Source organism: Bos grunniens, chromosome 9, assembly GCF_055505025.1.
Source record: "Bos grunniens cultivar Pamir isolate PY7600 chromosome 9, Bosgru_T2T1.0, whole genome shotgun sequence".
NCBI classification, from domain to species: Eukaryota; Metazoa; Chordata; class Mammalia; order Artiodactyla; family Bovidae; genus Bos; species Bos grunniens.
In genome coordinates, this window is record NC_141173.1 from 95,885,608 (window position 1) to 95,908,507 (window position 22,900).

The following is a 22,900-nucleotide window of genomic DNA, read 5'->3' on the forward strand; positions in this document are numbered from 1 at the left end:
AATGATTACATCTAAAAATAGTTTAGAATGGAGAGATTATATGTGGATACCATAATTTTTAAAAAACATTGCAATGGTATTAAACACTGCCCTGAAGCAGTGTCCCGTGTCCAGAGGGACAGCCATTGAACCCAAGGGCTGGCAGGTTTCTACCACGTTTGGTTCTTAGTGTACATATTACAGAGGGAGCATTATTCCCACCCCTCGGTGAAGCCTGCAGTCCAACAGAAATAGTAAGGAAAATATGAGACAGAAATTTAAATTATCTATAACTAAAAGTGTTTTGGAGGCCAGTTTTATGGGAAAATTTGAGCATTGATCTAGTTAAAAGAAGAAAAGAAAGAAGCTGTTCATGTGTAGGAAAACTTGGGCAAAGGCTAAAGCTTTGGGCAGAAATGCATTTACTGAGAGTCACTGAGCGTCCACTGGTGACTGGCAGCAGGTGAGAGCCTATGGCCACAGACCTGCCCTCGGGAAGCTCATGGTGCCACAGAAACAGAGTACTGTGGGGACCATGGCTAGAGTGAGGACAAGTCTGTGTGGTGGGTCTCAAAAGCCTTGACAAGTGATGTCTGAATCCCTGTTACATACCAGACCCCGTACCGGACCCGGAGATAAAGCACAAACCACAGTCTCTGCCGGCAGAGGACCTGCTGTGTGTGTTGGCCCGGGGGACAGACGAGGTCATGCACCTCATCAGGGACAGGTTGACTCTGACGGGCCTGGCCTTTAACACATCTGGGGGTCAGAGGCTGGCAGGCAGTTGGAGTGTGTGAGTCTGGAGCTTAGGGGAATGGCCTGGACAGGGACCAAGCCAGGCCATGGACATGACTGTGACCTCCTAGAGAGGGGAAAGGGTCTGGGCCAAGCCTAAAGGAGGAGACCGAGCCTGGGCAAGAGGAGCCAGACCAGTCTGTCCAGAGCCCCAGAAGCAGGGAGGAGAGGCTGCAGAGAGTGATGCCTTTGCCCATATGTGTATTCATTATTGTTTAGACTTTGCTGTCTTGTTCCTTTGAAGTCCTTGGCTTGGAGAAGCTTTATCTATTTCAAAGTGATGAGGCATTTAAAGAACTTGCAGTAGAGGAGATCTTCAGAAATCTGATTTTACATCACATCAGTGTTCTTCAGTTATCTGACATACTTGTTCCAAAACAGAGTAACTTCCTCTGTCGCTGCTTGACAGCTCAAGCGTCAGGGATGCCTTTTTCCTTCTCCCTGATCTTAACAGTGCATTAACTTCCAAGAGAGCTGCAGTCGGAGTTGATTAATGTTGGGGAATTTGGAGGCTGGTTCTCTTGTCCTCTTTTGCTTTAGTGTGATGTTGAACACTGAAAACTCATTAAGCCACCAGTCCTTCATTCAGGAACTAGATGGTGTCTGTTCTCCAAAATGGAAAAATGTGTTACTCAAACAATGCTTCATTTCCTCCCTCCCTTCACAGAGGCTGCTGTGTGTCCTCTGAGGACAGGCCCTGGGGAGAGCGCAGTGAGAGCAGACACAGTCCATGTCCTCAAAAGCTTATGTCTAGCACGGAAGTCAGACAGATCAGATAGCCACACAGTAAGACACAAGAATAGTGAGGATCGCCATGCCAGCAGAGACTGGGAACTACAGTGGAAGGGCCCAGGGAGCTTGTTTGGGATTGATAAACATTTTAATTCTGGGTACTTGAGAAGAATAACTGTTTGCTGTTGGCTGCTCATGAGCTATGTTTATGAGAAACAAAGTCATAACTGTGAAATAACCCCTTCACACGCTCCCAGGTATAACGCTGCCCTTGAGACGTGCTTGAACAAGTGAGTGAGGATGTGGGAAGCGGAGAATAAAAGCCTGCGTCCTGGGATGTCACTTTAGAGGGCTGCCCATACATCTTCCTCCTCTGAAATATGCAAATTGTAGTTGAAATTATAAGAGGTCATGTTCCATCTTCATCTACACTGCGGACTGCTCACGAGACACCTGCCGGGTCTGCCCCCCCCCCCCCGCCCACGTCTCATGAGGTCCTTGTGGGCATGCTGGTGGATACTCATTTTCAATGCTGGCAGCCAAGAATTCAGCTTTTCCTAAAATGACTTTTACTGTGTTCCTAGTACAACTTATCTCTTTTTCCTGTAAGCAGCATTCAATAATGATTCATCACCAGCCCTGAAGGAAAACTGTTTCAGCTTTCCTTTTTTTTTTCTTACTTTCCAGTCATTAAAATGTAGCTCATGTATAAAGGAATATTTGATGGACAATTGGTTTATCTCAACAGCTCTGTAAATTCTGTCAGCTTATTACTGCTTAAATGAAATATATCTTCTTTTGCAATTAGTCTTTCTTAATCATCTGGATTTATGTCCTAAGATTGCCTTCTGATTGTCACTGACTTTAACTCTCTCATGTAACCATAAATACTTATTTAATGTCCACTGTACCCACAGCTCTTGTTAGGTCCCAGGGGTACAACTGTGGACAGTCTTTGACCTCCAAAAGCTCCATGTCAGAATCTTAAAAGCAGAAAGAGGCATGGACCTAAAGAGTCTTAAATAACTTTCCCTTTATGTAAATCCTGGTCTTTCTAGGTAAATAGCCCTGGCTTGACCACTTAATGACTTTGTCAACTTACTTGAGCTCTGCTAAGTTGTTTCTGCATCTATAAAATGGAAATAACTTGCATGGTTCTCACAATGAGTTGCTAACGATTAGAGAATTCTCATTAGACACAAAAAATACAAAGATTTCAGGGCCACCCATCAGAATGACGCCGGTCAGGGGGCTTCCAGCAGGGTGAGCGGCTCCTCTGCTGCTCTGATGGCGGGCGCCCACCATCACCCCGACCCCCGCGTCCAGCCTTCCTCTGCCTGCTTGTGCTTAGCCCTGGCCGTGTGCCTGCCCGCACCCCAGCACGTCCCTGTGCTCAGGGCGGGTGACTGGGGCCCCCAGGAGCAGCCCTCAGTACACAAGGCGTCAGCTCTGTCTCAGCTCCACGCCAGCAGTGCTGGCGCTTAGCTGCCAGGATTATTCAGACAGTCGATGAGGTAAACTTTGTTAGAATTGTGCTTAGTACAAAGCAAGCACTTAATATATTAATACCATTAATTTACTATAACGTTATTACTTAAATACGTCAGCCCTGGTACTATTCTCAGTGAAGTGGAACAACAAGATAAACAGGCTTACGTACACTTGCACATGATGATCCTCTGCTGCTGCTTTTCTTTTATTTTTTTAGAGAAAAATAAGAGAATATTATCTTCTTCTTGACCCTCCTCCTCCAACTGAAAAAAAAAAGCAACCCACAAAATGTGACAGTGATTTTGACATTATTTGAAAGCGTCCACATAACATATTTATTACAGCACTAGTTCCCTTTCGCTAATAGAGGACTAAAATTCTTCCAGTAAGAGCCAGCTAACAAGCTTTGTGTATCCCTCCTTTGCTTAACTGGTCTCTTCTTCCAGTTCTCAAGTATTGTGTCCTGTGAACACATTGAGGTGGGAGTGGGGTGGGGCCACAACCGCTGTCCTCTCTGCCCGCCCATCGGGGGTCCCGCTCCTCTGCTGCAGGTACTGTTCGGCACCGCCGACGGACAGGTGATCGTCATGGACTGCCATGGCCGGATGCTGGCCCACGTCCTGCTGCACGAGTCGGATGGCATCCTCAGCATGTCCTGGAACTACCCCGCCTTCCTGGTGGAGGACAGCAGCGAGAGCGACACCGACTCGGACGACTACTCCCCGCCCCAAGGTGGCCCTGCTGGGAGGGCAGGAGGAGAAGGACCCCTTCCCATCGTGCAGGGTTCTCAGTGGAATGCAGGGCAGAGCCAGCCCACCCAGTCTCTGACCTGGATGGGACCGTCACCTACCTCTCTGCCATCCCTTTTCGCAGAATCAGTGGTTGGGTGGCTTGGCCCTTCACTGGTTTTCCTAGACGCAGAACGAGACTGATGGCCGTTTCCGTGACCCTGAGGTATTGGGGGGGTGGTGCCTAGGGAGAACAGAGCTGAAGGTGAAAACTGCTGTGCTGTTCCTACGTCCTAACCCATAGTGCTCTAGATCCGTAACGTTACTGAAGCCGGTGACCCTGGCTGTGTGAGGAAAGGGTTAGTTAGTTCTGCCCCTGACGAAGGCCAGCACATTGCCATGTCCCTGCCTGTTTATTTCAGGCAAAAGATCTTCCCTTGCTCAGTTCAGAAGAACCCACTGCCCTCACCCCGCCACCTCCAAGCCTTACAGTGATGTTAGAGTAGGTGACATCTGAGTTTGTGAACATTTGGCCCAGTCATGATAGATGGTTTCAGCCCCTTGGTGGGGGTGATTTCGGGTTCTGCCTCCCCCCGCCACCTTAGGCATGCCTGAGGCCCCAGAGCAGAAGCCTTGGGGGTGGGTGCTGGCCTGGCCGTCCCCACTGTCAGCCCTCAGCATGCCCCCCCAGGGCTCTGACTCTCCCCCGGGGTCCCATTCCTGCTCCTTTTAAAGGGCCTTTCTTTTTAAAGGAGACGAGTAGTGAGATGAGTAGTGAGACGGAAGGACTGACTGCTGGTGGCAGTGATCAGATTGGTGTCTTTCAGCACTCGGCTCAGTATACTTTTAAAACAGGACTTACTGGGTTGAATGCATACTTGCTCTTCCCCTCTTACTAGGGCAGAAACAGGGTCCAGAGACCAAGGTGATGGAGCATGTCCAGATGAAGTCTAAGAGCAGCATTAGTTCCCAGCTGCACTCTAACCGGTTCCCCTCCTCAGAAGCAGTGGGGCAGTTTGGAGGAGACTGAAACTTGACTTTCAGAGAGAGCAGGGTGTTCCTGGTGACCTTGGGAATTTGAGCACAGAGGCCAGTACTTGTAGTATCTTAAAAGTGAAGCAGAGGACAGTTATTATAAGAGCCTCCACAGGTGAGCTGAGCAGGGCAAGCGAGCAGGTGTCGGGCTGACCCACTGCAGGGGGTGGACGCAGAGGAGCACCCCTCAGGGCTCCTTCCTTAATACACACACACACACACACACACACACACACACACACACACACGTCTCCTCACACTCACGCACACTGGGCATCAGCCACAGCCAGTCTGGGCCTCCTCCAGATGTGGGGTCTCTTTTGGTAAAAACAACTCACGGTGGCTGCTCGATGCCTGTAATGTTCAGTGAAAGTGCGTCCAGTGTTGAAAGGCAGCTTTCGGTACCTTGGACCAGGATTAAGAAAATGTTTTCAACCTTCCCACCCATCCTCCTATGTCACGTAATGTTAAAGTAATTCACGTTTGCATATCACCAGAGACACGCAGGTTGGTAAACTCTCAGCAGGGCACCCAGAGCCCAGGGAGCCCCGCCCGGTACCCACAGGGCTGCTGTCCCCACCACCTCTCGTCCGGGGCTCCCCCCGTGCCCCTGTGGTTAGAGCCTGATGCTGTGCAGCACCACCTTCCTGGGTGACCCCCCCAGCCCAGGGTCTGGCCTGCACTGTTAGTGGTTTCCAGGCCTCCGCAGGGCTGCAGGTGCGGGCCTGGGTTCAGGTCACGTGCTTGTACCTCATTTTCACCCGGCACTTCTGTTCCCGCAGATGGTCCGGCAGCGTACCCCATCCCGGTGCAGAACATCAAGCCCCTGCTCACTGTCAGCTTCACCTCCGGAGATATCAGCCTGATGAACAGCTATGACGACTTGTCTCCCACCATCATCCAGTCAGGGCTGAAAGGTACGGAGCCGCCCGCCTTGCGAGCTGGGCGTCACTCCCAGGCCTCCTGACCACTGGCCTCTACAGGGCTTAATGGAGTCTGTCCGTGAAGGTCTTTCCTCTCGCTCCTCTGCTTGTCTGACCAGTCGATTCCTGTCTAGTCTCATCTTGAAGAAGCTCTCCCAACAGTCACTTCGTCCTCACCTGCCCTTCTCGGGAGGAGCGGTCCTCTCGGACAGGGGGCACTCGCCTCCAGACAACACACAGGAGCCCCCAGGGTTCTGAGGCTTCTTGAGCAGCTGGTGGTTGTGACAAACCTGTCAAATCGAGGCGTCCGTGTGAAGGTCAGTGGTGAGTGGTTGACGGCCTCCTGAGGGGGCGGTAGGAAGTGGTGTCTCAGGAGGAAATTGGTGTCCATCAGCATTCTGAGTGTTGTGAAATGTGCAGTTCAGGAAGTCTCCTCAGGTGGTGGCTCTGATGCGTTCTCTGGAAAACCAGTCTGTTTCTTCAGGGTTGGACGGTGCAGTGCAGAAGCTCCAGGGTGGTCTCTGGTCCCCGTGTTAAAGGGACCTGCTGTGATCTGAATGGAGGTGGGGCAAACGGGAACCTTCGCTTTCTTTTTCGTTTTCTTTCTCCCTCCCTGTCTCTGGACACAGGTGCACATGTGCGGGCGCACTCACGCACACACACACACTAGTGCGCACACGTCTAACGGCTAATAGATGCGTCGCTGATGTGGGCGTCTAAGGAAGGGGTGGGGCCGGGCGTCCCTGATGGCTGCATGCCTGTCGTGGATCAGGCCTGGGTCATGCTCAGTATTGAGGGGCCCACACTTGTCACTGCATCCTTTTATGTTCCTGGTTATATAATCTTCAGAACAAGAAATGGCATTATTCTTATGAAACTTATTCTTTTCAAAAGAATGACATACCTTTGGGAACTACCGCCATCTCAGTGTAATGTTATAACTGCACCAAAGAAATCCCTGCGCATTTGCTCATAAACGTTTGGACTAAGATCCTTACTCACATGTCGCCATCTAGCAGATGGCCGCCTTGAACCCTGGGCTTCCCTGTGTTAGCTGCTGCGCATCTGCTGTGTGTCTGGGCCCGTCCTGTGGGGGCCACCACCCACTTACCTATTAGGAAAAACCTGGACAGAGTTTTGGGCCCACCCAATACTCAACCTTATTTATGCCTGTCTATAAGAAAAATCCTCTATTTACTGATGCTTTTACTGCCTCCAGTTGTAGAGATTTTACCATGTTGTGTTTGTCCATAACTGCGTCCTCTCAGCCCTCTGCTGGGATCTGTCTCTAGATTCCGTCTGCAGCTGACTTGACAAGTGGGCCTTCAGTTCCCGGGGTCTGGAGAGCTGTCTTCTCCCAGGACTGCTTTTCAGTCTTCCAGGGAAACTGGGGAACTTCAGTGACCTCAGAATGTGCTCGGTGTTGATGTCAGAATCGGTGCCGCACGTGAATGAGAGAGAGCTGCTGAGATCACAGGTGGAGCTCAGGAACTGCCGAAATCTAGACCAAGTTCTGAAACCCGTCCCTGTCATGGGGTGCACCTTTCAACTCCAGCCTTTCTGCAGAATCGGCCACGGGCTTCCAGATTCAGGGATCTCCGGATAAGCCAGATCCAGTTTTAGGATCTTGAGGGAAAACAAGCTACACCATAAATCTTACTGTACCAGCAGCTTGTTTTACCAGCAAGAATAAGTGAATTGCTCACATTGGAATTAGACACAATGTCTAATAACCATTTCTTCTAGGTCCTGAATGGCTCGTAGGTGAGCATCACATCTCTGTGACAGTGTGTCTGACAACACTGCCATCCAGCAGAGGAATCGTCTTCTTTTCTGAGACCCCACATCACATCACCCAGATGCTGGGTGAAAGTCAAGGCCTTGATACACAGACCCGTCCTTTATCTGAACTTCATCTGCCTAGTAGTGCACAGAACATCGAATGAATTGAATTTAGGCTTTGCTCTTGATTTGCATTTCACTTGGAGCTTTTGTAAACTCTCTGAGTCCTCTCTGGGAGTCGGGGTCACAGCAGAGGGAAGGACACTCAGGATGGACAGTGGTGGGTTCTCTGACCTTACCTGCACTCTCGTAGTTGTGGCCGCCTCATCGTGGAAGTGCTGGTACTGCAGTAGATGTATCATGTGTGGTTTTCTCCTGGTTTAGGTGTGTTTCAGGGGAACCTGCAGTCCCCACTCATGTAGTGAACACTCCCCACCCATGTAGTGAACACTCCCCATCTCTGTAGTGAACACTCCCCACCCTTTTACATGAACACTCCCCACCCATGGAATGAACACTCCCCACCCATGTAGTGAACACTCCCCACCCTTTTACATGAACACTCCCCACCCATGGAATGAACTCTCCCCACCCATGGAATGAACACTCCCCACCCATGGAATGAACACTCCCTACCCATGTAGTGAGCACTCCCCATCCCTGTAGTGAACACTCCCCACCCATGTAGTGAACTCTCCCCACCCATGTAGTGAACTCTCCCCACCCATGGAATGAACACTCCCCACCCATGTAGTGAACACTCCCCAACCATGGAATGAACACTCCCCACCCATGTAGTGAGCACTCCCCATCCCTGTAGTGAGCACTCCCCATCCCTGTAATGAACACTCCCCACCCACGTAGTGAGCACTCCCCAACCATGTAGTAAACTCTCCCCACCCATGTAGTGAACACTCCCCACCCATGTAGTGAACACTCCCCATCCCTGTAGTGAACACTCCCCATCCCTGTAGTGAACACTCCCCACCCACGTAGTGAGCACTCCCCACCCATATAGTGAACACTCCCCACCCATGTAGTGAACACTCCCCACCCATGTAGTGAACTCTCCCCACCCATGTAGTGAACACTCCCCACCCATGTAGTGAACACTCCCCATCCCTGTAGTGAACACTCCCCATCCCTGTAGTGAACACTCCCCACCCACGTAGTGAGCACTCCCCACCCATGTAGTGAACTCTCCCCACCCATGTAGTGAACACTCCCCACCCATGTAGTGAACACTCCCCATCCCTGTAGTGAACACTCCCCACCCATGTAGTGAGCACTCCCCACCCTTGTAGTGAGCACTCCCCACCCATGTAGTGAACACTCCCCATCCCTGTAGTGAACACTCCCCACCCATGTAGTGAACACTCCCATCCCTGTAGTGAACACTCCCCACCCACGTAGTGAACACTCCCCACCCATGTAGTGAACATCTGTGTTCAGAGTCTCCGTTGACTTCACAAGAGAAACTTGGACGCCGTTGTACGTGCTCAGTGGCTCCATTTCTTAAACTCCTTAAATGAGAGTTCCGAACAGACAACCCCCCCCCACCCCGCCAGCTCATGTTGACTGCCTCCCTCTTTTTCGTTTCAGAGGTGGTGGCCCAGTGGTGCACGCAGGGAGACCTCCTGGCAGTTGCTGGTATGGAGCGCCCAAGCCAGTTCAGTGACCTCCCCAATGGCCCTCTTCTGAAGAGTGCCATGGTCAAGTTCTACAACGTTCGTGGGGAGCACATCTTTACCCTGGACACGCTTGTGCAGGTAAGGACATGTGTCGGACACACGCTATGACAGCAGTGTGTTAATTTGCCCCCAACTTCCATTAAGTACTCGTGAACTGCTTCTACTCATTGTAATTTTCTTTGGCAGACTTTAATCTTTTGTTGACCATGAATTAAATTATAGGGTATAAACCAGAAGAAGTAAGGGGAAAAAAAGTTTTTGCCTTTTAACCAAAATGTATCCGTTTCCATTCCTAAATGGTGGACAGTGAGTAAGCAGAGTGAGCTAGTGTTTATCATCTTTACAAAGTAAAAATCAGCAACTTGCAGAGAAGTAAATGGTGCATCTTTGTTTATTTACTCTGATTTTGTTTGTTATGCCAGTAATATACTTTTCCATTTAAGCTAAATTATTGTTGAACAATAAATAGGAAAGCTTAAAGGTCTTTTAAAAAGTGTGCACATGCGGGCCCCTTTCTGTTTGTTCTTATTTCCCAGAAGTCTGTAGATTGATCTGGTGTAGGTCAATTACAGTGGAGACACAATTCCACTCTCATGGAGGTATAGTGGAGATAGATCTGAGCGTGAGTTGATGGTTGATGGGGGTGATAATAAACTAGGGACTTACGTTCTAGTCTGACCCAGCTCATCAGAGAGACAGGTGTGCCAGATTTTAGGAAATTTGTAGTTGTGTGTGTGCTCAGTCGTGTCCAACTCTTTGCAACCCCCATGGACTGTAACCCACCAGGCTCCTCTGTCCATGGGATTCTCCAGGCAAGCATTACTAGAGTGGGTTGCCATTTCCTCTTCCAGGGGCTCTTCCCTACCCAGGGATCAAACCTATGTGTCTTGTGTCTCCTGTATTGGCAGGTGAAGTCTTTACCACTGAGCCACCTGGGAATCCAGATGCCAGCTCTAATTATCTAAATACATATATTTTTAATTGTAGTACAATACACATTTACTGTCTCACCCATTTTTTAAGTGTATTGCATTATTGTGTAACCAATCTCCAGAACTGTTTCATCGTGTAAGACTGTGAATTTTTTACTATTCTGCATACCTCGTGTAAGTGGAACCGTGCAGTGTCTGTCTTTTTGTGTCTGGCTTATTTCATCCACATTGTAGCCTGTGTCAGAATTTTGTTCCTTTTTAAGGCTGAAGAATATGCTGTTGTACGTGTACAACTACATCTTGTTCATCCATTCATCCATCAGTGGATGTCTGGTTTCCTTCCAGCTTTTGGCTATTATGAATAATGCTGCTGTGAACAGGAATATACAAATATCTCTTTGAGATGCTGCTTTCAGTTCTATTGGATAAATGCCCAGAAGTTGAATTGCTAGGTTATATGGTAATTCTATTTCTAACTTTTTTGAGGAGCTTCCATACTGTTTGCACAGTGGGTGCTCCAGTTTACACTCCCACCAGAAGTACACAGAGACCCCCCCACGTCCTTGCCAGCTCTTGCTGTTTTCTGGCTTTTGGGTGGTAGCCATCCAGATGGTCACGAGGTGGATCTCACTGTGGTTTTGATTTGTGTATCCCCGATGATTAGTTTGGAGAAGGCAATGGCACCCCACTCCAGTACTCTTGCCTGGAAAATCCCATGGATGGAGGAGCCTGGTAGGCAGTCCATGGGGTCGCTAAGAGTCAGACACGACTGAGGGACTTCACTTTCACTTTCATTCATTGGAGAAGGAAATGGCAACCCACTCCAGTGTTCTTGCCTGGAGAATCCCAGGGACGGGGGAGCCTGGTGGGCTGCCGTTTATGGGGTTGCACGGAGTTGGACACAACTGAATCGACTTAGCAGCAGCAGCAGATGATTAGTTACATTGAGCATTTTTTCATGTACTTGTTGACCATGTGTATATCTTCCTTAGAAAAATGTCTGTTCAAGGCCATTGCCCATTTCCTAACTAGATTGTTTGGTTTTTTTGTTGTTGAGTTGTAGGATTAAAAAAAAATGTTTATTTGTATTAGTTTTATTTATTTATTTATATAGGCTGCATTGCATGGCATGTGGGATCTTAGTTCCCCAACCAGGGATTGAACCTGAGCCCCTTGCAGTGGATGTGCAGATTCTTAACCATTGGACTGCTGGGAAGGTCCCAAGTTACAGGATTTAAATGTATGTTTTGACAATGTAAAATCTTCTGTGAGCAGATAAGCATATTTGTTTGTTCATCTGTTCAAACATCCAGCAAACATATTTTGCGGGGCTCCTATGCAGCTGGGCCCTGAGCTCAGAGCTCTGAGTGCTGGGGTATAGAAGGTGATGTAGGAGCCAGTCAAGGTAACAAGCTGGAGTCACGCCCCAGCCAGAGAAGGGCAGCGTGGTTTTAAAGTGAGATTCAGTGTTGCCCAGGCCAGGCCGCCTCTGCAACCCCTAGAGGCAGAAGTGGTACAAGCTGCCTGATACTAAGAATTGGAGAAATTTATGTAGCAGAAAGATGAAGAATGGAAGGAACTTAGGGAACTGGGAAGAAGGTTACAGAAATGGGCAGCCATGGAGTTGGAGTGGGAAGAAGCTCTGTGACCTGATACTGGCCAGAAAAAAGTCATAATCAGGCATTTTCAGAAAGAAGTGATAAACACAGGGTGGGAAGCGGTGCATGGATAGGAAATTCAAACTCCTGCTTCAGAAGTGAAGTGGTTCCAAGTGATGAGGCGGACCCGGGAGGCGCTGAAGTGGAGCAGAGCTGAGGCAGTTAGCAGGAGGCCAGTGTGTGTGGCAAAGCAGACGTAGACATTGGAGTCCCTGTGTGTTTGAGATTGAAGAAGAGGTTACCTTGCTTACACAGTAACTGTGACCCTACTGCCAGTCTATTTCCTGGAACTTAGTATAGGTGCTCAGTAAGTACGTGTTCAGTGGATTGACGGATGGACAGTTACGGTTTCTTAGTTCTTTCTGTTGAATATTTGACCCAGCAGGCTGTGTGCCCTCAATCAGATCTCATGCCAGCTTTCTACCTCTAGGCTCACTGAGAGACAAGCAGGAGAGCTTGGGAACTCTCAGCCCTTTCTGACTTAAGATCTTTTATGTCTGCTAGAGCATTTGTGAATTGAAGCGCTGAAACACACTCCCAGTGCACTCCCAGTGCACTGAGCATCGACCATGATTCTGTCTGACTCAGGGCACCCTTCCCTTGCATCCCCCCTACAGAGACTGTCCTTCCTGGCCATTTCAGCTTGGGGAAATCCATCGTCTCTGTTGTCCACACAGCCATGTCCTTTGGTAAATCTGCCCAAAGACTGCGACCCCTCTTCTCTGTGAACCGTCAGGGTGTGTACTATCTCTGGCATGTATTACACTTTTTTTGTTTATTTGTTTTACTTTCTTAAAGACCACAGTTTCTCTATTTTTCTGATCTTCACTGTGCTTAGAATGCAGTAGAAGCTCAATGATCTTAACCATCTGCAAGCGTTCTCATCAGCTATCACATGAGACTAACATAGATCCTGAGTTTAAGCCATTTGAGGCTCAGGGATAAGAGAGACTGGCTATCTTATCTACCTTTGGAAAAGATAGTCACATAGCATCCCTGCATTTTAATAAATTGTTGACTCTGTTTTCATTTGAGGCTCTGTTTGAGCCATTGAAAAATTGCCTCAATAATATATAGTTAAATAATGATGCTCTTAAAAACCAAGTACAGTATCGATTGTGTGTGGCAGCAGCTTAACTGTCGTCTGTAATGATTCTAGAATCACGTGTCTGTACTGTGCTGTTCAAGTTGTCCAAAGGCAGGAACGTTTTTATGGCAGGAAGGAAGTTAGGCAGCTTATTGGGCTGTTTATAAAAAGAACTAAATGCAGTTTAGATTGGATAATTTATTTCCAAGTTAATGAGATTGTAGGTTATTACGCACAAAGCCAGTGCCCAGCACAGACTGGTGGCAGCCTCGCCTTAAAACGGATTCCCCTGAGTTACTCACAGCAGCAATGCTTGAGGCTGATGCTCTTAGAAGGAAATGCACTCTAATTCATTTTCCTTTCCTTCCTGCCTGTCATACTTTAAAAGTCTAGAGTCCCATCACACCAGCTGCTATCTGTGACCATCTCTATGTAATTGGGGGTTCCCAGGTGGCGCTAATGGTAAAGAACGCGCCTGCCAATGCAGGAAACGCCAGAGACGAGAGTTGGATCCATGGGTCAGGAAAAGCCCCTGGAGGAGGGCATAGCAACACACTCCAGCATTCTTGCCTTGGAAACCCCATGGACAAAGGAGCCTGGTGGGCTGCAGTCCATCGGGTCACAAAGAGTCAGACACGACTGAACCAGCTTAGTACGCACATATGTAATTGCATATCTGATCATCTGACCACAGAGTTTGAGGTTTAGCATCACTGACTGCAGTTCAAAGGCTTCAGTAATTCAGATCAGTGTGTTTTTGTTTGGTTTTGTTTGGTTAGATTGTTGGATTTTGGGGGTTTGTGTGTTTTAGCTTTATGAACTTTTTCTGTATTAAAGGCAGATTGGTAGAATCGCCTTACATTCTGTAAGGTTCAGGTATTAATATAAGATATTTGGATAAAAAATTAAAAGAGGAGGAAGATAGTGTGGACACTGAAAAGTCAAGTGAGTGATTATGGTCATTGACTTCCTGTGCTCTTGAAGGAGACTCTTTTAGCAAAAACTGTACTTGCCTCCTTTTGTTGAGAATTAACTCTGCCTATTCTCACAAAGCTGGCATAGGTATTCTTTTCCCATTGTTTGCTGTAAATAGATGAAAAAGTTCTTTCCGGGGTTGTCTGCTTACAAAATTCAAGGATGGTGTGTGTTCTTTTAAAATGGAGGCTTGGGTAAGTGAGTCCTGAGCCAGCTTTTATTACTGTGGCTTAGTTTTTGGTCAAATCATTGTAACTTAATATTCAGAATTGTCCATGGCACCAACCAACACAGTTTTACAGTGACTAGTCACCACCTTGGTCTATTTACAAGTGAACTGTTCTTGAAGGCTTTCCTTCTGTGTACATGCCTGTACAAATGTTGAATATCCTCTTCTGTCTGGGGCTGTGAAACATTTGAAGCGTATTTCCTCTGAAAGAGATACCCACCTTCTTAGGGGGAGCTTAGGCTTCCTTGGTGGCTCAGTGGTAAAAGTCAAAAAAGCCTGCCTGCCAATGCAGGAGATGTGGGTTCAATCCCTGGGTTGGGAAGACACCCTGGAGAAGGAAATGGCAACCCACTCCAGTATTCTTGCCTGAGAAATCTCATTGACAGAGGAGCCTGGCAGGCTGTAGTCCATGGGGTTGCAAAGAGTCAGGCACAACTGAGCGATTAAAGAACAACAGAAAGGAAGGCAGGTGATTGGGTAACAGGAGACCTCTCTGACATTCCCAGGGTCTGACTCCCCAGCAGGGCCTCATCACCCAGAAACCACCTAACTGGGTGGCCACCTTTTCTTTTTCTCAGGCCAGTGTAGCTGGTTTGACCCTTTTGTGGTCTGTTGACTCTAATCTCACTTGAACAGCTTATCTTTAACAAGGGAAGGACATCCTGCTTTTTATTTTTATTCCCCTCAAGTTTTTAGGGGCTTCCCTGATAGCTCAGTTGGTAAAGAATCTGCCTGCAATGCAGGAGACCCCAGTTCGATTCCTGAGTCAGGAAGATCTGCTGGAGAAGGGATAGGCTACCCACTCCAGTATTCTTGGGCTTCCCTTGTGGCTCAGCTGGTAAAGAATCTGCCTGCAGTGTAGGAGAGCTGAGTTCGATTCCTGGGTTGGGATGATCCCCTGGAGAAGGGAAAGGCTACGCACTCTAGTATTCTGGCCTGGAGGTTCCATGGACTGTACGGTCCATGGGGTCACAAAGAGTCAGACACGACTGAGCGACTTTCACTTTGCTGAGTTATCAGAGGACCCCATGCAGTGCACACAGTTGGTGGAGTAGTGGGAAGCTTTGGGCTCCAGTCAGAGGCATCATCTTTGTGTCCACATCCACAGCTCCCTCGTGTCAGGCCTCAGCTGAGACTTCCTCCGGGGACACCTTCTCTGTCCCCCTGCCTGAAATGACCCCTGCTCTTCCTCTGGCTCCTTATCTTACTGCTCTTACCTTGCAGCGTTGTCACCATCTGACACCATCAGACCGTCTGTCCCTGTCACAGAGCCCAAGACCCTCCTGTCTCCCCTCCTTCCTCAGAGCCTCAGACCCATGAAGCAGGGAATTCCTTTTCTCCTGTGTCAATCCCCAGATGCCCAGCAGGTGTCCGGCCCACTACATACACTGTACAGGGACTCACTGACGGACTGATGACAGCTCATAGGCAAGTATGATTGGTGGAAGCACGGCATGGATCATGTGGCAGCAGGAAGTGAGGTCAGGAGCTCCTTGGCGTCTCTTCATGTGCTGTAAGGAGTTGAAACCGGCCGTTGACCATCCGTGATACTGTGGCCAGGGAGGCTGAGGGAGCAGACTCTCCCCTCTCCTCATACGGGGCTGGCGTCTGCCACAGAGAGAGGGCAGCCTGACTGTCCACAGCTGCTCCCCAGCTCCCTGTGAACGTCGCATATCTCCAGCCAGGGGCCACCTGTGTCTGTCCAGCACATTCACCAGGGCACCAGGTTCCTGCCACACCAGTGCTCCCGAAATGCAGCTCAGTGTCTTGTCTTGTGCCTCAGATTTACATGCAAAATACCTACAACAGATTAAGATCTGAATATTATCAACTCCACACCTCTAGCCTTGGTTCTAAAAATAGTCATTTTGTGCAGTTTGAGAAAGCGATGAAGCCTACAGATTTGCATCTGAGTTTTTCCCTAGCAGACGACAGCTGTTCAAACAAAAACATCATCTGTGGGAGTCGTGTGTATCTGCTGGAAGAGAATGTTGGGCAGACACGGTTCTCTTCGGCTGCAGCTGATCCTGGGCAGGGGGGCGTGCCTGGAGAAGACATGCCCTGTGTGTGAGGCTGGGTTGGGTGAGACCGGGGAATGCCTGTTCCACCTACAGATGGGGCCCCAGAAATGGCTGAGGGCGAGGCCGCTGGATGGAGGTGCCCCACCCTGTGTCTGTGCCGCCACCTTGACTCCTGTGCTTTCTGAGACAACACAGCACTTATAGTGAGGGCTCGTAGGCTGGGGCCCCAGTGAACAGCGCAAGAAGGCGAGCACCAGCAGGAAGCGAGCCTTGTAGAGAGGAGGAGGACGTGTAAGCGCCTGTGCGAGTATACACAAGGTATAAAAGGATTTTGTGGTGTGTGTTCATTTTCTTAACTTATTTCCAGCTTTATTAAGATTTATTTGATATGAACACTTTGTGAGTTTCAGGTGTACAGGGTGTGAATTTGATACACTTATATATTATAGTATGACTAAGCATGATTATGCTACTAAAAGAACTTTTGTCCTAAACTGCACTAATGGGGAGGTAGTTGCTGATGCCAAGAAGTTTAGGGGGTATGTTTTTTTCTGTGTTGTCTGCCTTGTCATCGGCTGTGATCACATCTTGTTGTCAGTTAACAGTGTTCTCTGTTGGGTCTACCCTCTGTGAGGGATCCTCTTACAAGGAGGCCCATCTTGGAAGTAGTCTGAAGGCCCCAGACTGAGTGCCAGGCCCCATGGGCCTCCTCCAGGGGACCTCGGCCATGGTCCCACGCAGCGGCTGCCCGGCCTTGCTGTGATGACAATGAAAGATGAATTATCTCCAGCCTTGCATTTTGTTTTTAATTTGAAACCAGAATTAGCTGACCCTGGAGGCTATTTTAAGCTAGTGTCTTCATGTGTTCCTTTTATCTCGACGATTGTCACTGAAGTATCGTGAAAGTTCTCCTCCTATCTGTTTCATATGCAAGATCTGGTGTCCCCTCTTCCAATCCTGGCAGCCCCTCAGGACTCCATTAAATTAGGACTCCATCTGCCCAGATCGGAAGGAGCAGATTCTCTTGCTGCTTCTCCATCACAGCCCTCCACCTCTTTCTTTCTTCCTTGGCCGATGGAACCCCTGAGCTTTGGATTTCTTTTCCCTGATGCAGCCAGTTTCTGACTCGCGTATTTGGCTATCATCCTCCTTTTTCAAAGCAAATAACATCCACAGACCTCTAAGGCAGCTGCCACAGAAACTGTGTTCCTCTCTCTGCCCTTTCCTACCCTGTCAGCTCAAGGATAGCTGAGAATCTCTGGGTTGTCACCTGTGATGGGTCCCAGAAGCATCTTTTCGTCTCTTTTAATCCTCACAGCCCCCATTTTACTCATGAAAAAAGTACAAGACTTCCAGGGTTATATAATATTCCCTGGGTCACAAGCTTGTGACTTGAATCCAGTGTTGACCTGACTATCTAAAATGGTCCTTGTCAGGACCGAAGTGATGGGCTATCTGGTCTACCTCCTCACTACCCCTCCAAGCCTTGGATTACTACTGGTTACTTCAGGATCCAAGTAGTCAGGGCCTCAGTAAGGAAAAGGGGTTACTGTACCCCAGGCTAAGTGCATCCCCTGGCAGAAATGTCATTATATGAAGTTCAGTTAGGTTTTTTTGTCACCTAATTTAATGAGATAATCCATGTGAAAGAGTTTTGTAACACCGTTCTGGTGCTTTGGGCTCTGGCCTGGGGACCTAACTGCTATTCACCGACAGTACTGACTATCATATGGATCTAATGTTCTCTATTGTGCTTTTTAAAACCAACCTGCTGCAGATCTGTGAGATGACTTTGTTTTGCTCGACACGGGGTGCGTGACCTCGGTTTGCTTTCCCAAGAGTCCAGGCTGACTCGCCCTCCCTTCCCTCCCCGGCAGCGCCCCATCGTGTCCATCTGCTGGGGACACCGGGACTCACGGCTGCTGATGGCTTCGGGACCGGCCCTGTACGTGGTGCGCGTGGAGCACCGGGTGTCCAGCCTGCAGCTGCTGTGCCAGCAGGCCATCGCCAGCGCCCTGCGCGAGGACAAGGACGTCAACAAGCTGACCCTGCCCCCCCGCCTTTGCTCCTACCTCTCCACTGCCTTCATTCCCACCATCAAGGTGAAGCACCACCGCCTCCTCCCTCACCCTGCCCGCCTGCCCCCAAAGGACCGCAGGGAGGAGGGTGGGGTGCGGAGCACCAGTCACGTGGCACCCATAGTCTGCCGTTGTCCTCCCCTGTGCAGTCCGCCCCTCGTGTCCGTGTCCAAGGCAGATTGGTCCTGGGTGATGGAACTGATCCTCTCGTGGCACAGGTAGCGTTCCGAGCCTGACCGCGTGGCCCTCCCAACGACCAGTCTGTCGGTTAAGTCCTGACTCAGTGGCAGCCGCTGCCATGATTCCCGTGTGCGAGAGCAGGGCACGTGTTCCTGGAAGTCAGATAGCTCTTCATCCACAGTTGCTGGAGTGGTCAGGATTGGGCCCCATTCAGTCCTAGGGTCTGTTCTCCTCACCCCTGTGCTCAGGAGGCCAACCCCACGCAGCACTGACTGCCAGCTGTAACTTGGCAGTAACCCGGGAGCTAGGATGTTCTTGGAGTGGGTGGACTGTGCTGCCAGTCGCTGTTTAAGGGCAGCTTTCCCTCCTACCCTCTGGGCCTCCCTCTGCTCCTTAGGTTCTTTTCTGTACAATATTCTCTTTTTTGTTTTCTGTCTTGCTTCTAAGTATCACATTGGCTTGTTGGTTACTTTTTCTCTAAAACATCAGAGTTTTAGAACCTGTTATGATTCCCCCCCACACCCCGAGTTGGTTTACAGTCTTAGTTCTGCAGTAGCGATTCTCAACCCTGGCTGCACATTCGAGTCACCTGTGGAGTTTTGAGAACATGCCTGTGCCCAGGCCCGCCCACAGGTTCCAGTTCCACTGTCTGAGGTGGGGTCCTGGCTGAGGTCTTTCTGAAAGCTCCTGGGAGAGTCCCATGGGCCCCCAGAGCTGTGAGTCCTGAGCTGCAGCCAGCACAGAGTCACCGGTGAGGCCCACATACTCTTCCTTCCATGTCCTGCCTGCAGCCCCCAATTCCAGACCCCAACAACATGCGGGACTTCGTCAGTTACCCGTCGGCTGGCAGCGAGCGGCTGCACTGCACCATGAAGCGCACAGAGGACGACCCGGAGGTGGGCGGCCCGTGCTACACACTCTACCTGGAGCACCTGGGCGGGCTGGTCCCCATCCTCAAGGGCCGGCGCGTCAGCAAGCTTCGGCCCGAGTTCGTCATCATGGACCCACGGACCGACAGCCGAGCAGGTGGGGCCCTCCCCCGGGACACGGCGGCCAGTGCGGAGGTGGGACCTGTGGATGAAACACGAGCCAGCCTCAGCTGGCCAGTAGGGCCCTTGAAGCCGCTGTTTCTCTGTTAAAAGTTAAGGCTTCTCTAAATGCTGCTTCTGCCGGGGTTGTGAAAGCGTTCCGTAGGGCTCTGTGGGGTCAGGGCTGTGGTGAGAGGCAGCCAGCAGCTGCCTCTGCGGGTTACTTATCAGGTGTTCACTGAGGACCTTATGTGCTGTGAAGGCCATAGTGGGGGGGGGTGGGCAGAGGGAACGAGAGAGTTAAAGCTTCTGAACCTCCAGCCCACTCCTCAGCCTCCCTCTAGAATCTTACTTCTGCTCCTTGCTCATCCACCATTAGCTGCTTGTTAGCTGACTGCCGAGAGTAGTGTCCCACTCATCCATGGAGATCTCGCATGATGGGCCAGCCCGTCCTTCCAGGAGCTCCCCCAGACTGGTCTCCGTGAGTGCGCCCAGGTGCTCCCTGCGCAGTTCTCCCGGGAGCCTCCCTCTCCTTCCTCCCTCCCTTCGGACAGCACTCTCCCCTGCACCTGCCCCCACAGCTGTATTTTGGACACAAATAACTTGTCTGCTTCCACTGCTCCACAGCTGGAAAGCAGTTTGGCCTCAGGTGAATTGTACACGGTGTTTCCCCCATGTCTGACTTAGATTTACATGGGACCTTGGGCTTTAGACAAGAGTGTTGATGCTGGAATGAGGCAGAAGACTTGGGGGCTGCCGGGACGGGGTGAGTGTATCTTGCACAGGAGAGGGACAAGAATTTGAGCAGGGCAGCAGGCTAGGGTGCTGCAGACCATGTTTGGAGACAGGGCTTTTAGGGGCCATTACGACTGAAGGAGGCTGTAAGGGTGGGGTCCTAATCCAGTATGATCGTGGCTTTGCAAGGAGGAGAGAGGTCTTTGGTCTGTCCACACGTGCATGCCGTGTAAGGACATGAGGCGGGACTGTCAGCAGGAAGGGAGAGCGCCATCGCCAGAACCTGATCCTGCTGGCACCCTGATCCCGGACTTCCAGCCTCCAGACTGAGAAAGTAAATTTCTGTTGTCTAAGCCCATGTGAGGTATTTTTGCCATAAACTTCGCTCCATAGACACCTTTGCTCTGAGCATTTTCACTGTGAAAAAAAAAATAACTCGCTGATAGTTTGGTTTGACAGCTTGGTTCCAGCTGCTTGAATGGCAGTAGTATTAGGGGATGGGACCTTGCGGAGGCGATGAGTTCAAGAGGGCAGGGCCTGTGTATCGTGAGCTCAGTGCCTGATAAAAAGGGCTGCAGTAAGATTCCCGGCCCCTCCTGCCGCGGGAGGGCACAGTGAGAAGCCCGCAGTCCACAGCCCCGAAGAGGGCAGGACCGGAACCAGCCATGCTGGTCCCCTGATCTGGGACATCCAGCCTCTAAAATGGCAAGACTTTAATTTCTGTTGTTTATAAGCCCCCTGGTATGTGGTATATTATTATAGCAGCCTGAACAGACTAAGACATTAGTGAGAAAAAGAGCAAGTAGTGAGTCCCATAGCAGTGGTGAAATCCTGGCCTACACAAGTAGGTCAGTGCTGAGTGGACAGTGTGTTGCAGAACTTGCTCAGGTCAGTGGACTGGCTCATTGCTCAGGAACACGTAGAAGCGTCCTGTGGGCTCACAGGGGTTTCTGAATCGTGGCCAAGCTTTCTCTGATCCAGGAATAGTTTGTAATTATCTAATTACAGATAAAGCACTACTTGGGGCGGGTGATGGGGCTCGGATGCCCAGCACTGGGGCTTGCTGGGTGCAGGAGTTGTGTTCCCCGGTCTGGGCAGCAGTTTAGGGCTGCGGTGGTGACACAGACGGGGTATCAGCGGTCTCCCTGCCTGGTTGTTCTGCTCTGCCTCCTGTGGCCTCCGAGAGGCCCCTGTCTGCAGATGTCACCTCCATATGCTCAGAAACCTAGAGACTGGTTTGAATGAACAGACTCATCCTTGTAGATGTAAGTAGCCCTTTTGAACAACCAGATCTCTCATGTTCTAGAAATAATTTCACTCGGCTTCTTTATTATTTTGCCAGATAATGTTCTTGGAGCCCCAAGGGATGAGGAAGTCAGCAAAGGAGAAGGGTATTTTTGGGGAAAAGTCTAACATGAACTCCATCTGCTCTGTGGCTTTGTGACAGCCCACTCCCGCACATCGCCTCCATCTCTGGCCTGGTGGCCGGCTGGCTCCCACACGGGCCCCTCCGTGGAGTCCAAAGCTGTCGCTCAGTGTCTGCTGCTGGGGTTCTCTTCCAGCCGTTGCTCAGAGCAGGTTGGAACCCACTGGGGGGTCTTCCCAGGTCCCGGGTCAGCAGCAGGCCCCCAGGGGGCAGTGATGGGGCTGGGAGGGCCCTGAGTCGGCAAGCCGCTTGCGTGGCCTGGGTCCCAGGGCTGCTGAGAGCCCGTGTGGGCCCAGACCGATACTGGGGGGTCCCGTGGTGCAAGAGCACAGCCGATTTGGCTCCAGCTTTCCATACAGTAAATGTGGCCAGGATGTTTTTTACATTCCAGAGGTGTTACAGTTCATACCCGTGTTGATAGCAACTGGAGTAGTGTGAAAATGTAGAAAGAAAACTGTCCTGCCCCTTCCTGTTTCAACCTCTAGACTAAAAATGACGGCCTGTGGAGTGAGTCTGGTTTCCAGTAACGACCACTGCTGGGGGCTAATGGGCGTCACTCCCCTAAATGTTGCTGCTTGATGTCTCACCAGATGAAATCTATGGAAACAGCTTGATTTCCACCATGATCGACAGCTGCAACTGCTCAGACTCCAGCGACATTGAACTGAGTGATGACTGGGCTGCCAAGAAGTCTCCCAAAATCTCCCGAGCTAGCAAATCACCCAAACTCCCAAGGTAACCTGGACGTGCAGGAGTGTGCTCCCTGCTGTGTGTCTCTGGAGATGTGTCAGGTGTGTCTGCGGCAGAGTCCCACTGAAATCGACAGCTGAGGGGCACAGGCAGCAAAGGCAGCCACCTTTCATCCAGAAGGCCTGCCTGCAGCCATCTCAGCTTCCCTCATCCTCTCCTTTGCAACAGAAAAAGGCGTCCGGGAGGAGGTCTGCTAAGCGCACAGAACTTCCAGGGGTCAGCACCGATGGTGGGTGCTATGGGGGTCACAGCCAGGGAGCTTATTTTATCTTCCACTTTGAAAAGAGTAAGGAAGAGGGTTTACAGTGTATGTAGCATGTTAAAGAGAATGTCAAATTGTTGTTCAGTCACCCAGTCGTGTCCAACTCTTTGCGACCCCATGGACTGCAACACGCCAGGCGTCCCTGTCCCTCACCAGCTCCCAAAGTTTGCGCAAGTTCATGTCCATTGCATCAGTGATACCATTCAGCTGTCTCATCCTCTAGCGCCTTCTTCTCCTTATGCCCTCAATCTTTCCCAGCATCAGGGACTTTTCCACTGAGTCAGCTGTTTGCATCAGATGACCAAAATTCAGGAGTTTCAGCTTCAGCATCAGTCCTTCCAATGAGTATTCAGGGTTGATTTCCCTTAAGATTGGCTGGTTTG

At 50.1% G+C, this 22,900-nt stretch overlaps 1 protein-coding gene across 12 annotated transcripts in view; it reads left to right on the top strand.

The window, feature by feature from the left end:
* TULP4 (TUB like protein 4) overlaps window positions 1-22,900 on the top strand; it is a 199,147-nt gene that overhangs the window by 161,255 nt on the left and 14,992 nt on the right. For 9 of the 12 annotated variants that reach the window (XM_086318544.1, XM_086318548.1, XM_086318543.1 and 6 more), the window contains 7 exons: window positions 3,549-3,729; window positions 5,543-5,677; window positions 9,068-9,234; window positions 17,936-18,160; window positions 18,286-18,354; window positions 19,108-19,342; window positions 22,096-22,240. In XM_086318544.1, the coding sequence (XP_086174670.1) occupies window positions 3,549-3,729; window positions 5,543-5,677; window positions 9,068-9,234; window positions 17,936-18,160; window positions 18,286-18,354; window positions 19,108-19,342; window positions 22,096-22,240 (1,157 nt within the window). Of the gene's footprint in view, window positions 1-3,548; window positions 3,730-5,542; window positions 5,678-5,884; window positions 6,001-9,067; window positions 9,235-17,935; window positions 18,161-18,285; window positions 18,355-19,107; window positions 19,343-22,095; window positions 22,241-22,900 lie in introns of those variants that run through there. The other 3 variants (XM_086318545.1, XM_086318550.1, XM_086318555.1) reach the window with 2 other exon arrangements.